We start from the raw sequence: 17,580 nt of genomic DNA, 5'->3' as shown, positions 1-17,580 counted from the left end.
AAGGAGAGTTATTTCATCTTTCGAAGCAGGTTTCATGGAACAAGCACAGTAAAACTTCAGATTTGCCAAGGGCTTAAAGATAATATGTACCTCAAAATTTGTCACCTACCTGAGGCCAGTTATAAACAAGAACTAGAATTCCTGGCACAAATCTTCCAGTGTATGAAGTGGAATGTCTGCACCAATTAAATTTACAGTTTCATGGTTCTAAAAAATCCACCACAAAAAAGTTTGAGACTGACGGTTACATGACCGACAGGATACAAATTTTGTGACATAATTGTTGATTGTTTGCTTGTTAAACATGCATTTAACTAAACTAGCTTGCTTGATTTACGAAACTAGGCAGTGTTGTACACATGAGGAAGGTGGATATCTAAAAGTTTGTAAGGTTAATTTGGTGGCTGTTCTAGATCCAATTCATAAGAAACTAGTCACTGACTTACATATTCATTATATGACTTCCCTGTACTCAGTCTATGAACAGTATTGTGCTATGATGCTGAGAGGGCTTGGTCCTGTGTGTGAACAACAGCAGCAGAACTGGTACTGCTGTTGTGTAAAAGAAACACAGCTTTGGTTTGCTGTGTCCATGGGTGTTGACTGTCATTAGACTCCATGGTTCATGCAGCACGTTACTTCAATCTTCTGATCTATTGGCATATTGGGCCTATGAGTAATCTGAAAAGCTTGAATGATTTCAAGAATTTGTCTAACGATGGGTCTGCTAATTTTAATGCCTAATGAAACATTTCCTGGTCTGGTTTGTACCGAACGACGACTTCTGCATATAAAGGTTACGCAAGGGAGTGTAAAGGTGGCTGGTATTACTCACAGATCTTCCCATGAAGATCAGGTGCCCAAACTTAACAAGATTGCTTATCGTAATATACTGTAAGTAAATCATAAATTTTGGAGAAAGAAATTACATCTGAGACTGCTAATTGGGCAAGTTTTTCAAAACAGCTGATACACATCAGCGCCTGATTAAGCTGCAGTCAGTCTTTGTTTGAATCACGAAATACAGGAAATAATGCTAGAGGTACTGTAGTGAACACAATGATCGGGGCAGTTGCTTGGTAGCCATAGCTTTTGTCTGTTGGCACAGCGTCACCTGTTCCAGTAATTGTTTCTGTTCTGCCTGCTGTTTGTAGCATGCTTCTGGTTGTAGCTTCTGTTGCTGTTATTGTTATGTAAGTTTTATGTCTGTTCACTCTATCATGCTGTGGTATAGTTTACTTTTGTTGTCTGATGATCCTCATTGTTAACATTCTGTCAGCAACAGTTTTGGTATTTACGGATCTCAATAAAATACTCAAAAAGTAGGAAGTAGAGGAACTACTGTGACCATGCAGTGATCAGTTGTGACATACAAGTCCCTGATAAAGATAATCCACTCATTTTTAAGTTTACAGCAACATATTCTGCCAGATAGCTCCTTATTTGTGGGCAGGTTGTTATAGTAGATATCTATCTGAGGAAACAATGTGAGAAGCAGTTTAGTGGTAAAGACAACCGATCACTGCTGATGTTTTGTGGCTATTGACTTACAACCTTGGCAGAGGAAGGACTTAGCCCAGGTATCTGTCAAGCAATTGGCAGCTGAGGCACACTTTGCTCTACCCTGCCCCTGGTAAGAAAGTGCCCTAGTAGCAAAAGTGTCTCTGGCCACCGATTGATACTAACATCTCTGTTAGATACTAAACTGCTCATTAAAGAAATTCATCATCCACAATGTTAATTTTTGAAAAGGGTGGTAGTGTGCACACCTACAACAAATTTAAGCCAGAACTCTATTTAGTAACCTATAAGGGCCAGAAACTATACATAATTATAAAAAATCATGTATACACAACCCGTAAAATTACCGGTTTTGCATTGATAAATATTGTGAAAATAATGTATGTAACATATAACTAATTAGCTGTGTGTGTGAACTTTTGAATACCACCCACTTATTAAGTGTTTGGATGGTACCAGAGACTACAAGGATGGACAAAACGAACACAAACAAAACTGTTACCTAACACTTGCAGATAAGTTCAATATGGCCTCAAGGTGATAACCAAGGAAAATACGGAGAATCGTGTGCTTGTATCACGAGGACTGTTGAAGCACATTCAAAATGACTAATAGTTTTGGAGCCATATGGTAGCTTGAAAACAGATCTGTGTGATTCCAAATCAAATTGCTGAAATTAAGAGGAGACAAGCTGGTCTCTCCTCACCTAGGACAGGTGTAAGCAAACAAGACAAAGGCAAAAGTGATGTTCATTATTACTTTCATGATATGAGGTTGGGATGTTTTGAGTGGCAAGTCTTAAACAGAGATTTTATAGTGAAACCCCTATTTTACATTTTCATGTGGTCCAGACTTAAGAAGCGCAAAATTGAGGAAAGTGCAGAAACAAGGGGAAAAAGAAACACAAGCAGAAACACATGTGATTGGCATATATGGCTAAAAATCACAATCCTCTCCAACGCCTTGTATAAAATCTGTCTTAAGTAAAGGAAATTAATTGTACAATGCAGTGTTTAGACAATAATTGGTGCTAATGAATTTCATTAGTTCTTATAAATCACAGACGTGTAACAGCAAGTAAACATTTATCAAAAAATTGAAATTGGTATTTGGGTATGAGGTAATTAAGCTATTTTCAGACACGCTATGACCACAAATTATGCATTTAAAACACAATTTTTTAGAGACTATTCTTTGTGCTCCCCCAGAAAAAAGCTAAAGTTGATGATTTTGAATTAAACCAAACACATCACAGCAGCTAACTGGTTAAACCATAACATAAATGCGGACATCTGCTTAGTGACAAACTAAGTCGCCATTGCTATTACTGTTTAATGATTTTCTTATGAGATGCACTTCATATGCCCACCACCATTAAAAGTGTCAGTTTAGAAACTTCCTGACAGATTAAAACTATATGCCAGACTCAGGAGTTCGAGTCTCGGTCCGGCACAGTTTTAATCTGCCAGGAAGTTTCATATCAGCGCACACTCTTCTGCAGAGTGAAAATTTCATTCTGGTGTTATTTCTGGCTTGATGAGAGAAACAGAGATGTGAAAAAATGAGTTTACTTCCCCAGTTGACAATACGAGCTTATCCGAAGTTGGCTCAGTGAATTTCTGTACATGGCATAAAACATAAATTTTATACTTCGTAAATATAAATAAAAAAAAATCTCAGGTGCTACAGTTTCGCTTCATGCTCTCTGTCACTGCTGCCAGTATTTATGATGGTGCAGAGTATATAAGTGAGTAGTGTATGTAGTTGTTGCAACTGTATCGTGTCAAATTTGAACATGAAAGTCTTTAAAATGTGCTGTCTCAAAACCTTTGCTCTATTTTCATGTAACATCTCTGTCATAGCACATTATCTACACAAAAAGTATATTTTCAGTAATTTACAAAATGCCTTTGCACCTCCCTGCTCTGCCATTGTTGAGGGCCACTCTCCCTCTCCACACATCCAGTAAGTGAGCTCATTGTATGTGTGCTAGTGTGGTATGGTGGCTGTGTTGCCTATTGGGTGACTTAACAAGCTGCCAGCCAATAAGATTTCACTAGCCAGAAGTGGATGAAGAGTTGACAATTGATATTGTTGCTGAATACAGTACATCAGAAATACATGCAAAAAGATGAGACTGAGTTATAAGTGACACAAGAAAAGGTGGTGACTGGGCCCCTTTGTCGTGTATTTTCTCCATTCAGAACACTTCATCTTGCTTTTCCATTACCTCTGCAACCTAGCACTACTTGTATCATAATGGCACAGTGAAGCTGAATGTTGCACAAGTTTTTTTCGACAACACCGATTATGGATCAGATCAGCATTTCCTCTCTCACATCTCCCCTCTCCGCCACAGCCTAAAATATTCCCTTAACTCCGCCACCAACCATGGTGTGAACCACCTGTCATTTGTGGCACTTATAACTTTTTCAGTCATATCAGATGTCAATAGGAAGAAAATGGGGTGAACTCAAGCAAGACGTCGAGTAAGAACTTAAAATTGAGGTAAACCTTACTAAGAAGAAATGTAAAATCGGGGAATTTTATAGCATTGGTCTTACGGGTTTTTCAAAGGGGCTACGAACTTATGGTGTAGAATTATGAGAAATGTAAAATCAGAGAACATAAAATCAAAGTTCCACTGTATTTTGATGTGCTTAAAATACTGAAGCAAAAGGCCAGCTAAATAAATAAATAAATAAATAAAGATATTACCAGTAACTGGTGTCTGCACTATGACAACACTCCTTGCAACAACTGTGTGCTACTCAGTAAGCATCTGACCAAGAACATTGTAGCAATGCTGCTCCAAACCTGCCTTCTGATGACACACAAGCAGAACCCACACACACTTGACCTGTGTGTTGTCTGCTTTAGAAAAAGGCCTTTTGATCGAAAGCTCAACATGTGTGGCAGTGTTTTTGTTATGTCTGTGTGCGACTCAACATCTCTTCTACATGGTGAGTAGCAATCTTTCCTTTTCATAATATTGTTGTTGTTCCAACCAGGAAATAGTACAAAATAGATACACTACATAATTATAAAATTTTGAGATAGAATTGTCGGTCATTAGTCACAGGAGACAAAATTGACTATGTAGAAGGATATGATACCATCCTAGCCTTTGGAGTTACTAGTTCCTTCCTTGGGAAGGTGGGGGTTAGACAACTCAGTGTGCAAGGCACCCACCTGTAACGAGGATGAGAGGAGACAGAGATCAATACATAACATGGAATGATTAATGGTATTACATAATTAAATAAATGACTGTAAAAACCAGAAAAATGCAAAGTTGAGGCACTGCATGAATTATCTGCCCCATACTATTCTATATCTACATCTACATGACTACTCTGTAATTCACATTTAAGTGCTTGGCAGAGGGTTCATCGAACCACAATCATACTATCTCTCTACTATTCCACTCCCTAACATCGCACTAACCAGCTTTTCAGAACTACGTATATGGGAGTTGTCCTTGAAACACACCCTTCGATGTTGTAATCCTCCTGTCATCAAGCTCTGTTAGTTCGCGGCCCACATGCACCTCCAGCCCTGCACCAGGCCTCTAAGTTTAATCAGCTGGTGCCCACATTCTCTTTCCTAAATTGTATGGCCCACAAATGTGCATGTAATAGGACTTCTTTACTGAACCAGTTTCTCTGCTTGCACAGCAGATAGATCATGTGTGTGGGCCAGCTACATAACTTTCCTCACTTGGGCTTTTGGTCTATGATAAATCTTAATAGTTTCTCTGTTTTATTATGGTAACTGGGAGTATTTACACTGGGTAGGAGCTGATAATTTGCTTCACATTCCGTTAAGCTTCATAAATTATTTTCATTTTCTACCCTCTGTTGCAGGTGGCAAGTGTACCAAATCATTTGTGGAACGATGCATTTCATACATTGGAGAAAATGCCACAGGGTGTGTTAAGACCAATTCATTTCTTAATTTGCCAAAGGAAGCCCTTATTAAGTTGATTTCTTCAGATTATGTAAGAATACTAAATCTGCATTCAAATATTGCACCAATTCTGTTCACTACAAACTGACTGATAGTCTTCTGTTATCCAGCTTGCACTTGAAGAAGAAGATGTGTGGCGAGCTGTGTTAAATTGGGCCAAATATCAAGCAGGTGTTACACAACCAACCGCCCACTGGACTGAGGAGGAAAGAGCACGAGTATGCCAGCACCTTGCTGGAGTCATCAATCATGTTCGACTTTTACTTATAGGTAAATGGCCCTATCCATAAAGGTAAATTTATGGTTATTGCTGTATTACATGGAGACAGAGGAAGCCTATACTTGTAAAGTGTACCGGAACAAGCTCCTCATGGATGGTTCAAATGGAGCTTTGACTTTGAATGGATGAATTCAAGAAAGACTACTTTGAGTTGAGTTTGTTACAAGTGCTGGAAAAGCAGAAATCTGTATTGCTTATACAAAATTTTAAGAGAAAATTTATTATTTTGGTGCAGCACAAGAGGATGCTGTAAAATTGTAAATGCTTTGTTGTTATTGAGATACTAGTGAGCATCAATTCAAAAATATCCAGTAATTAATATAATGAATCAGAAACATGGACACCTTCAAAATAAGCACATCACTCTGGCTATGTAAATAAGTACTAATTTGAATTCAGTTCACTGACATGAAATGCATGAAAGTAATGGCTATTAAAGCAATGAAGATACAAATACACCAAATGACATGAATGAAATAATGATCAGAAAAACTGGACTGCAACACAATGAATATGTCATGATTAATGAAAATTTAGATTCCAAGACTTACCAAGCGGGAAAGCTCCCATGTGGAAGTTTCTTTCTATTTTAATGAAAATTTATGCTTACAAAAAGCAGGAAATATGGTTTCAAGGTCTGATTGGGCATAAATTTTCATTAGTCAGAACATCGTAGTGTGATAAAGGTTCCAATTTAGTAGGAAATGCATGGCAATAAAAACAGGGATGATCAACTTTTCATATGAAACTTCATTTTGAAGTGGAATAGGATCTTAAGATAATGGCAAGAGAGGGAGAGAAAAAGTTGGAAAGAGAAGTTCTCATACAGTGTCAAGGCAGGATATGAAGACATGTAAAGAAAAACGGGCTAACCCTCAAATGTAAAAAAAAGTAGAGATAAGTGTAGCCATCTGTTGTTGGGTACAGGAACCATCAAATTGACATTGGTCTCACATCTAAATATCACTTAGGGTTGAGATCAGTGTCAGTTTTAACAGTTCTCGTACCCAGCAACAGATGGCAACACTTACCTTGAGGGTTATCCCATTTTTTCTGCACATGTCTTCATATGCTCTTGTACATATTGTACACTCCTGGAAATTGAAATAAGAACACCGTGAATTCATTGTCCCAGGAAGGGGAAAAGTTATTGACACATTCCTGGGGTCAGATACATCACATGATCACACTGACAGAACCACAGGCACATAGACACAGGCAACAGAGCATGCACAATGTCGGCACTAGTACAGTTTATATCCACCTTTCGCAGCAATGCAGGCTGCTATTCTCCCATGGAGACGATCGTAGAGATGCTGGATGCAGTCCTGTGGAACGGCTTGCCATGCCATTTCCACCTGGCGCCTCAGTTGGACCAGCGTTCGTGCTGGACGTGCAGACCGCGTGAGACGGCGCTTCATCCAGTCCCAAACATGCTCAATGGGGGACAGATCCGGAGATCTTGCTGGCCAGGATAGTTGACTTACACCTTCTAGAGCACGTTGGGTGGCAGGGGATACATGCGGACGTGCATTGTCCTGTTGGAACAGCAAGTTCCCTTGCCGGTCTAGGAATGGTAGAACGATAGGTTCGATGACAGTTTGGATGTACCGTGCACTATTCAGTGTCCCCTCGACGATCACCAGAGGTGTACGGCCAGTGTAGGAGATCGCTCCCCACACCATGATGCCGGGTGTTGGCCCTGTGTGCCTCGGTCGTATGCAGTCCTGATTGTGGCGCTCACCTGCACGGCGCCAAACACGCATACGACCATCATTGGCACCAAGGCAGAAGCGACTCTCATCGCTGAAGACAACACGTCTCCATTCGTCCCTCCATTCACGCCTGTCGCGACACTACTGGAGGCGGGCTGCACGATGTTGGAGCGTGAGCAGAAGATGGCCTAACGGTGTGCGGGACCGTAGCCCAGCTTCATGGAGATGGTTGCGAATGGTCCTCGCCGATACCCCAGGAACAACAGTGTCCCTAATTTGCTGGGAAGTGGCGGTGCGGTCCCCTACGGCACTGCGTAGGATCCTACGGTCTTGGCGTGCATCCGTGCGTCGCTGCGGTCCGGTCCCAGGTCGACGGGCACGTGCACCTTCCGCCGACCACTGGCGACAACATCGATGTACTGTGGAGACCTCACGCCCCACGTGTTGAGCAATTCGGCGGTACGTCCACCCGGCATCCCGCATGCCCACTATACGCCCTCGCTCAAAGTCCGTCAACTGCACATACGGTTCACGTCCACGCTGTCGCGGCATGCTACCAGTGTTAAAGACTGCGATGGAGCTCCGTATGCCACGGCAAACTGGCTGACACTGACGGTGACAGTGCACAAATGCACTAATTTTTCTAAGGATTTAATCATCTTGCATCACATTATGTTTTGTACACTCTTCTATGGCAGCCAAATTCAAATAAAGTGCCTTGATTTTTCTCAAGTTTTGCTTCCATTATGAAGCATAATGTCAGAACTGCCACCTTTGTGGTACCTTTAATTTTTGTGTCGCAAATTGATCACCATCTAACATGCCCTCAGTTCTCTTTCCTATTCTACTGTACATTATTCCAGACATACAGGGCAATACAGTAATAGCTCTCGAGATAGTGGAGACAACTTTTTGGAGTTGCTGAGATAGTGTCACTATGTTGTCAAGTCATTGTCATCCTCAGATGTTTGCTCAAAGGTTTACATATAGAGATGTAACTCATTATTATATTAGGCAGACCTTTTTTGCTGTTATTGAATCCTGTATTATTTGACTGAATCCAGTTGGTATTAATTATTTTTACTTACCTTGTGCCATAATCTTTGTTTGTCACTTGTATGCAAAATATGATATCATTATGTAAATTTTTACTTCCTCTCTCTCTCTCTCTCTCTCTCTCTCTCTCTCTCTCTCTCTCTCTAACATTATTATTATCATCTTTTCAAAATTATTGTTTTGTTTGCCACTGCTGTCACATCCTGGTCAGTTAACATGAGCTATCTGCTTTACAGACAGCCAGGTTTTTGCAGAAGAGGTGGAGCCCACAGGAGCTGTGCCAATGGAACTCTCTTTGGAAAGATACCGCTATGCAGCTCTTCCAAACAAATTCCGTGAGAACTGTGAAGATAAACGTCTGCAGCCAAGAGTTTTTCTCAAGTTCTTCCCAGATTCACAGATCCTTGTGCAGGTGAAACACTCATGTGTGGATTATGCTTACTGCTGCAAATACTGGTCATGTATCAAATATTACATAGCTTTGTACAAGAGCAAGTAAATAAATAAGTCAAAAACACAGTAGTGACATGAGTGCTGTGAGTACCAGCTTAAAATTTATTTTATTTTCCAATGCACTCCCATAGTGACTTTAAAAAAACTATCCCATCATTTGACTAGGCTCTAAAACCTACAGTTCAGAATTCTAGTGAAAACTATACTACCCAAAGAGTGATCTCTTGGCCTACAGTCTCATTGTCTTGAAAGTACTGCCCACCCAGGTTTATAAGGGGCCTAAATGGCTGAAACTCAATAGAAGCTGTGTGGTGGATGTTTGAACTATTCTCAATTAAATGTTTGAATTTGTCTTGCTCTATGAGAACAGGCATTGTTGTACAGATGATTCATGTCCCATATTATGAGTCCAGGTTGTTTGTGTTTTATGGACTCTCAGATTTTTTGCAGAATGGAACGATATGATGTGGCAGCAACAGTCTGACCTCAGGGTTGTAATTTCACCAATATGACATTTAATGTGTCCAAAAACACTGTCGTGATAGCCAATGTTAGCCTTCAGAATGTAGATAAAGATATGTGCGTGAATGTCAGCAGTGTTAGCAGATGGGTGAAATGCTTAAAAGGTGGGAACACGGGCATCCAAGACGAGCACTGTAGCAATCACAGTGTAACTGCTTCCATGTAACTTCTTGCATTTAACTGCTTCCACTACGCACAACAAGAATTCATTAAGAAGACAGATGTATCACATGGCCAAATCACTTGCAACAGGATATAGTGCAGTGCATGAAATATTTCAAAACTTGGGTTATCAAAAATTTGTTGCCTGTTGGGACCCACATGCATTGACAGAAAGCCACAAAGTTCAGAGAACAACTGTCACCCAATATCTTCTTGAGTTCTTCAGAGATTTCAAAAAGGAAGGGTAATACTTTCTGACTAATATTAAACCAGCTATGAAAATTTGACTAATATTGTAACCAGCAAAGAAAACTAGTTCCACCATTATCAGTCTTATACAAAATACTGGAGTATGGAATAGCAGCAATGATTTGTCGGAGGAAGTAATGGGCAGTGTCTTCTGGGATGCAGGGGATTGCATCCTGGTTGATCTTATTCAACCTGGATAGACCAGAAATGCTGTTCACTTTGTGCAGACTACTCTGTGGCTTCACAGTGCTTGCATCACTGTGAAGAAATTAGATCAGTTGGATGGGGAAATGGTGAAAAATTTCTGGATTAAGATTATGTATATGGTTAATCTATAACTATAAATTAATATTCATAAGAATGGCATGGTCATGACTTTCATAACGGCCCTGACATTTGCAGTGTATTGTTTCATACTGCTGATGCCCAGTAGCAGTTGTTTTTCTTGTTTTAGATTGTAATTTAATTTTGAATTCTATTTCCTATGCAAATATTTCCAGAATATATATGTGTTACTTTACTTCTGTGAGTATTCTCATTACAATCACAATTTTTTTCATTATGAAAATGTCATGTCACTGATTTATTTTCCATGTCATTTTGGTTTCTTTCATGGGTTCCTTCAAAGTTTCCAGTGATTTTATACAAAAATTATATCTTCAGGACAAGACATCTTATCACAGAGTGTTAAACAATTGGTATGGCTCTGCAAAGCAAGTGTGGAGACTGGTGTATCGTGCATCCACACACGGCTATTCGGCAGAAGCATTCCACCGTCATTGTGATGGGATAGCACCGACATATGTGATTGCATTAGTGAGTTATCAGTCTATCATTTTATCAACAAGAATTATACTTTTGTAGATAAGAAGTTACTAATATGAAAATTAATATATAAATATTTGAATATGTTGTGTTTTATGTCATAACCTGATTTTACAGTGCTACGTAAATAGTGCAGCTGGATCGTTGTAAACTTTTCATTGGGAGTGTATGTAGCCACTCGCTACATAGTTCAGAGATTGAGTACTCAAAAGGCACATTAATAAAACTAAAATTGTTGCTAAAGTTTCAAACATTGCTCTTCGTCAGAGCTAACTAACAAAAACACTACACAGCTGCATTGTCCCAACTTAGTAGCTTGGTTGTGATGTTGTGGTTGTATGAGGTGGAGTGACTGAAAGGAGAAAGGAGGTGAAGGGTGTAGGGAATAATTGCTGGTGGGTTGGAGGGAGAGGTCACAAGAGGACTGGACAGGAATGTGGCACTGGTGCACTCGTCCTGTCACTGGCATGGAGAATTGTCTATAGCACATAGTGAGATGGAGGAATGGGGTATGAAGGAGGGGGGGGGGGGGGGGGGACAGAACAGATGAAATATGGCGAGGAAAATGTGAGAGTATATGAATGGAATGAAGAGCAAGGGACAGAGGTGAGTATGGGGCAGGGGCTAGGGAAAATTGAAGGCAGCAGGATTGCAGGTTTGGAGGATGTGTCGTAAGAACAATACATGTCCATATAATTCAGAGAACTAAGAAGGTCGAAGATGATTCAAAGGGTATTGGTTAGGAAGTAGCCATTCAAGTCAAGCATGTTATTCTCAATAGCTTGTTCTGCCACTGAATACCAACTCTGCTCTCAACCTGTTTGGTGGTCTCCATTCATTCAGGTGCACAACTGCTTTGTGGTCATTCCCATACAAAAGGCTGGGCAGAAGTTACAATAGAGCTGATGTATAACATGGCTGCTTTCACATGTGACTCTGCTTATGACAGGTTAAGATATGTCTGTGATGAGATTATAATAGGTTGAGGTGGATGGACACATAGCACAGGTCTTGCATCTGCGTTTTCCACAAGGATACCATCCATGAGGCAAGAGGCTGGGAGTACGATTGATATAAGAATGGTCCAGGATAGTTCATATATATAACATAGAAATTTCATAGGTATATCATAGATACTTTGTTAATATATCATAATTATTTTGTAGAAAATAAAAGGTACCTGCCAACTGTCTGACCCTTCTACATACACCCCCATAGTGATCCCATTACAGATGTCCAGCATAACCATCAATTGCTCCTCAAATTTCTAAGCTTGTCCCAAAACCTCTTTCTTGAATCCCTCTTCCTCCTCAAGCCAACTACGGAATTAACCATCCGGTTGTAGAAAATGCCACTGAGTGTAAAATGCTCAACTTGAATGGCTGCTGCACCATCTACATCATCTGGACTCTATCCTCTGTGCCACAAGACCAGCTTCTCTGAATTACTGAGATGGGAATTGTCCTTACATTACATGCTCCAATCACACAGTCTTCCTGGCCTTAATCTCTGCTAGCCTCCTGCCCCACACTCACGTCCACCCCATCCCAGGACCCAACTTCTTTCAGCCCATACACACACTCTCCTCCTAGCATCTATCTTCCCCTGTTCTGTCTTCCTCTCCCAGTTCACTCCTCCACATCCTCGTGTGCTCCATGAGCTCACCAATGATACTGCCAATGTCACATTCCTGTACTGTGCACCTGCTGCTTCTTCCTTTCATATTCGTATCCAGTGCACCTGCTCCTTCACTTTCTCAACTATCAGCCACTATCCCAACCCTTGCCTCCTTTCACCCCTTGTTCACTCCATCCAACACAATTCCTCAACCCAGTTGAGCTGCAAACCTGTATAGAAGTTTTCACTTTAAGCACAAAGTTGCAAAAATTCACAGGAATTATTTTATTGACAATTTTTTGATTCTTTAGCTATCAAATTTCATTGACATTATTTTTCAGCATGTGGCTTATATGAAAACATTAAAGTTATTTTCTTTGTTACTAGGGTGCAACATCAGAGATTTGTGGTGGTTTCAGTGATGTCCCATGGGAGAAGACAAACATTACAGGCCACTACATTCCTTCACAAAAGGCTTTTCTTTTTACGCTGCCAAACAATCCAGATTTATCACCAACCAAATTTAACATAGTAAAGAAGATGTTTGCAATATGCTACCATCCAGAGTAAGTAACAAATGAACATAGTAATTCAGTTTGTATGATGAATAAGATGTGATTTTAAAATATGACAAAATGTGGACTGGATTTTCAGCAGTCTCCATTGTGAGTGATTTTCAACTTCTTTTAACAGGCATCACTCAGGAGGGTAGCATCATTCTGTTTTCTCATATCTCTGAGCTATACCATGAAAATTTTAATTTGACATGAGTTCTTGCTCCCATAGCTCCTTAAAGTAAAAATATGGTTCTGGCTCCTTTCTTTCCTCTCTTATGTCTCCCCAGCTTTACTATGTCCACAGTGGGGCCAGTATTTTGTTACAACTACCTAAAAGTTGTGTTTTGGATCAACATGTCATTTGAGTTAGTTTTAGCCTAAATTGTTTGTTACTTGTGCACACAAGAAATAATTAGGGTTTATTCCAAGACTGGTATGGTAAATTCACAACTTCATCAGCTATTATTATCTGTGCCTGGCTCACCTTGTGTCACTTTGGCTGGTGTTCAATTTGTGAATGTCTTCTGGAACAGTAGTTGCCAGAGTGAAGCAATCTCTCAGCTAACAGACACAAATTTTAGTGCTGAAATTATCTCACAAATTAATGGAGTGAATGAATATTAGATAAAATATTAAAATAAAGATAAAATGTTAAAGTATAGATAAAATTTTAAAAAGAATGTCCTGATAAAAAAGAAAATGGCAAGATGGAATCTTCAGCATGAGGAACGACAAGGACAAAATTAGACAGATTACTTCAAGTGCAGAGGCATTTAAGCTGCAATTCTTCCTGTGTTGCATATGTAAATGGAATGGGAAGAAGCCCTTGTAACTTGTACAATGGAAAGTACTCTTGTTTATGCATTTCATAGTGATTTGAAGAGTATGGATGTAGAAGGAGGGATATGTAGACATCTCTTTTCATGGAACTGTAGTTTATTCATCTCATGTCACATATTTGGTTTGTGTACAGGATAAATGCAAATAAATAAATAAATAATAAAAATAAAAATAAATAAAAAAATTGAATACAGTTACCGTAATTTTTATACTAATAAATACTAAAATATTTCTTGGAACATGTAACACATTATATCCAGCTCAAATTTTCAGTTTGTTGTGCATAAATTCATCCACTGTGTAATAACATTTCAGTGTTAGTGCCTCATACAGCTTTCTTTTAAGAGGACCTAAATTCATTTGCATTAACTTGTTCCTTTTTAATTTATTATAAACTTTCATTCCCACGTACAGAGGTCCCGGTACCTCAAAATTTTCTTTCTCTCTTGTGTCACGTGAGTGAACAAAATGGTTTCCCTCAAATAATTCATCTCCAATATATAAAAAGAGAGAATAATCTCAAGAGGTTGATAATATTTGCACTGCAAATTCAAAGCTGCTCCATTTGTTTGCCAGGTACTCAATATGTGCCTGCCAGCTCAAATTTTTATCCGGGTTTAATCCTATGAATTTGACTGAGTCAACTTCTTCTATATCTTGAGGGTTGTGAATAATCTTAATGTGCTCACTTTTTGACCATTTGGTTTTGAATTGCATCACATGAATCTTAAATATGTTGAGATCCGTCCAATCTAGCTGGAACTATGTTTCTAAGGTACTGAGGGTACTGGTGGATGATTAGGGGATTTTTTCCAAATCTTGATTTTTCAACTAACACAGAAGTATCATCTGTGAACAGAACTGAAGGGAGCTGATGCTTAACGGTAAGTCATTAACATAGAAGAGAAACAGGACTGGGCCTTGTGGAACATGCTGAGATACTTTTTTCCATTCAGAATGATAATTTGCTTTCTGTTTGATAAAGAGGATTTAAGCTGATGTAGGATACTTCCCCTAATGCCATACTTTCCAAACTTGTAAGTGAGCAATGCATGGCTTATAGAATCAAATGCCTTTGTGAAGTCACACAAAACTCCTGCTGACTTATTGCTCTTGTCTAATTGACTTATTTTCTCTGGGAAACTGTTCACTGCACCTTTGGTGTTTATCCCTTGTTGGGAACCAAATTGATTGTTTAAATAATAGAATATTTTACAATTAACTTTTGGATTTGAGCACCAGCAACTTTTTCAAATATTTTAGATATGACTGGGAAAGTTGAGATAGGACGATAATCTCCCATGACCTCTCTTTCTCCCTTTTTAAAAGCGGTTTGACTTCGTCATATTTCAGTACCTCTCAAAAGCAGCCCTTTTCCAAACATTGATTTATCATTTGAGCTAGTGGGTTTGCAATTTTGTTGTGTACTTCTAATAACTTTCATGGATGATATGATACTAATACTGATATTGCTGGATGAAAATAATCTCTGAGCAACAAATGTGGAATATATAATTTCTTTCTCTGTTATAGTACTGCTCATCAGTTTGTTTATACTCTGCCCCATCTACTGATGAAGTTCCACGTTTGTGACATCTGAAATAGTAATTTAAAGCTGCCCTCAGCTTGAAGATTGCTTTAAGCTCTGTAGGGCATTACTAGGTTACATACATTAAATATCTAGCAGTATGGATACAGACAGAGTGATTTAACTGAAGAAAAGGGCTGATGCTAGACTCACTGGAAGAATTCTGATGATGCTTAGTCTACCCAGAAAGGAAGTATGGCTGATACTTGAATATTGCTCCTCAGTCTGCACTCCTCACCAGGTAGGACTGATAGAAGAAAGAGAAAGAACTAAAGAAAAGTAACATATTTTGCTGCTGTTACATTTAATAAATGTGAAAGTGTCATGGAGATGCTCATTCAGTTCCAGTGGTGCATCAAGGGGGGATTACTGTTAAACTTCTCAGTGTTCTTAGAAGAGCCAGCCAACATGTTACTTCTTGTTACATATCTCTCATTAAAGACCAAAAATATGAAGTCAGAAGTTTAAGCTCCTAAAGATGCTTACCAACAATCCTTCTTGTGCACAATCAATCAGTGGAACAGGAAATGGGGATTGTGATGATGACACATGAATTATTCATTGCCATAAACAGTACATTAGGTCATGGAATATGGGTGCAGATGTTCTGTATTATGTTGATATCATTTTCTCTTTCTTTTTTTTTAATCCTGTGTACTGCAGTCAAGCCATAAGTCATGCCTATGTCGTCCTCTTTGTGGGTGCCGCAATAAGTTTTTTTTTTTTTTTTTTTTTTGTTTCAGCTGTGGCCCCATCTTTGGAGCTGGAGCAGATCTGCTTATTTCGAGCAACTGCAACAACAACATGGACAGTTATTCCAATTTGCCACATTCCTACGATGGAGAAAATGCCTCGTGTCTTGCTCTTATGGGAGATTACAATTTTACCGTGCGTGATTATGAGGTTTTTACACCTGTTGGAAAATAAACTGCACACTTCAAGTCAAGTTGTGGCATTTATGTGTATTTATAGGTAACGAAGTTTCCTGTTTACTTAATTTCATTCATATAAACAATGTTTCCTGCACTGTGATAGTACTTGGAGGACTACAGTCAAAATCTGGATATGAGGGTCACAATTAAAATCATGAACAATCCACTTTTATGAGTGTTAATTTTTAGACAAACTATGTACATAATCTTAATTTACAGACTTCTCTGTCACTTATTATTATAATCTCAATTTCTTTGCACACAATTTAATGTGATTCTGTAAATTTGAAAATGTTTTTGCAGTAGATGTCCATTATGGTTATTTGAATACCCTGATGCACCACTTTCAGGATGCCGTCTTCAGTAAGAAACTGACTGACAACACACTGTCAAAACAGAACACTGATGTCAACCATTTTGTAAACATAGCCTATGATCACTTGATAGAAGTTATTGGTGTCACAGTGTTTCAACTCATAGTGTAAAATCTGTATATTTTGATAATACTTTCATTTTTATTACATTGGTTCAGTTGCTAATGTGATAGATTGTTGCTCAGGCCTTTCAGTATAGCATTCATATCTGCACATTGCAATCAAGAAATCAATGAGATGAGTCCACGTGTCATTTTTAGACTGTTTGCAATAGTGCTTGTAGAACTATACATATGAATTTCTTTATTTCTTTTCCTGAATGCAAATACTATTGACAGCAATGTGTTATCCTCAGAAAGTTATCTCAGTTTTAGGCATTAAACCTGTAATAATCATCTTCAAGACAACAGATGATCAACGACTGAAAACCTGAATAATCTAAATACTAGTATTGTTCCTATTGGCACAGAGAGTTGCAATAAAGGTTTCTTTTTTTAAAAAAATCTTTTTATGTACTTCATTTTTATCTGTCCATAGTGGGCCTCCTCTCCCTCTTTATGCACATATGAACTGTACCTTAAAAATAAAATGTGAACTTTTAGAGGCATGAAACCAGCTCTTTAATAAGAGCAAGGATATAAAAATATTAGGAATATGACTTATTGTGAGAACATTTTTCTACAGGAGGTGGATGTTATCTTCTATTATGATTTCCAATACTGTACAGGTGCAATGGATTTTTCAGATATAACAACATACTTAACTACAAGCTTGTATGTTTTTATACACTTAAGTGGTCATATCAGTACATCATTCAAAAGTTTAAAAACTTCTCATCATAGAGAGAGCTTATTTTAAATGTCTCACAAGCTATGCTCCAACTAAGTAAAATTCATGTCATCTCTAAAATGTCAGGAGTT

General features: G+C 38.7%; 1 protein-coding gene across 1 annotated transcript in view; it reads left to right on the top strand.

The window, feature by feature from the left end:
• Positions 1 to 17,169, top strand: part of LOC126354787 (uncharacterized) — a 117,024-nt gene extending 99,855 nt beyond the window's left edge. Inside the window, exons 5-10 of the mRNA XM_050004695.1 lie at positions 5,388 to 5,521; positions 5,601 to 5,760; positions 8,778 to 8,953; positions 10,591 to 10,743; positions 12,757 to 12,935; positions 16,098 to 17,169. Coding sequence (XP_049860652.1) covers positions 5,388 to 5,521; positions 5,601 to 5,760; positions 8,778 to 8,953; positions 10,591 to 10,743; positions 12,757 to 12,935; positions 16,098 to 16,281 — 986 coding nt within the window. The 3' untranslated portion in view covers positions 16,282 to 17,169. The remainder of the gene's footprint in view (positions 1 to 5,387; positions 5,522 to 5,600; positions 5,761 to 8,777; positions 8,954 to 10,590; positions 10,744 to 12,756; positions 12,936 to 16,097) is intronic.
• Positions 17,170 to 17,580: the final 411 nt, after the last annotated feature.

The sequence above is a fragment of the Schistocerca gregaria genome, chromosome 3 (assembly GCF_023897955.1).
Source record: "Schistocerca gregaria isolate iqSchGreg1 chromosome 3, iqSchGreg1.2, whole genome shotgun sequence".
NCBI classification, from domain to species: Eukaryota; Metazoa; Arthropoda; class Insecta; order Orthoptera; family Acrididae; genus Schistocerca; species Schistocerca gregaria.
This window is presented reverse-complemented; position numbering and strand designations above follow the sequence as displayed.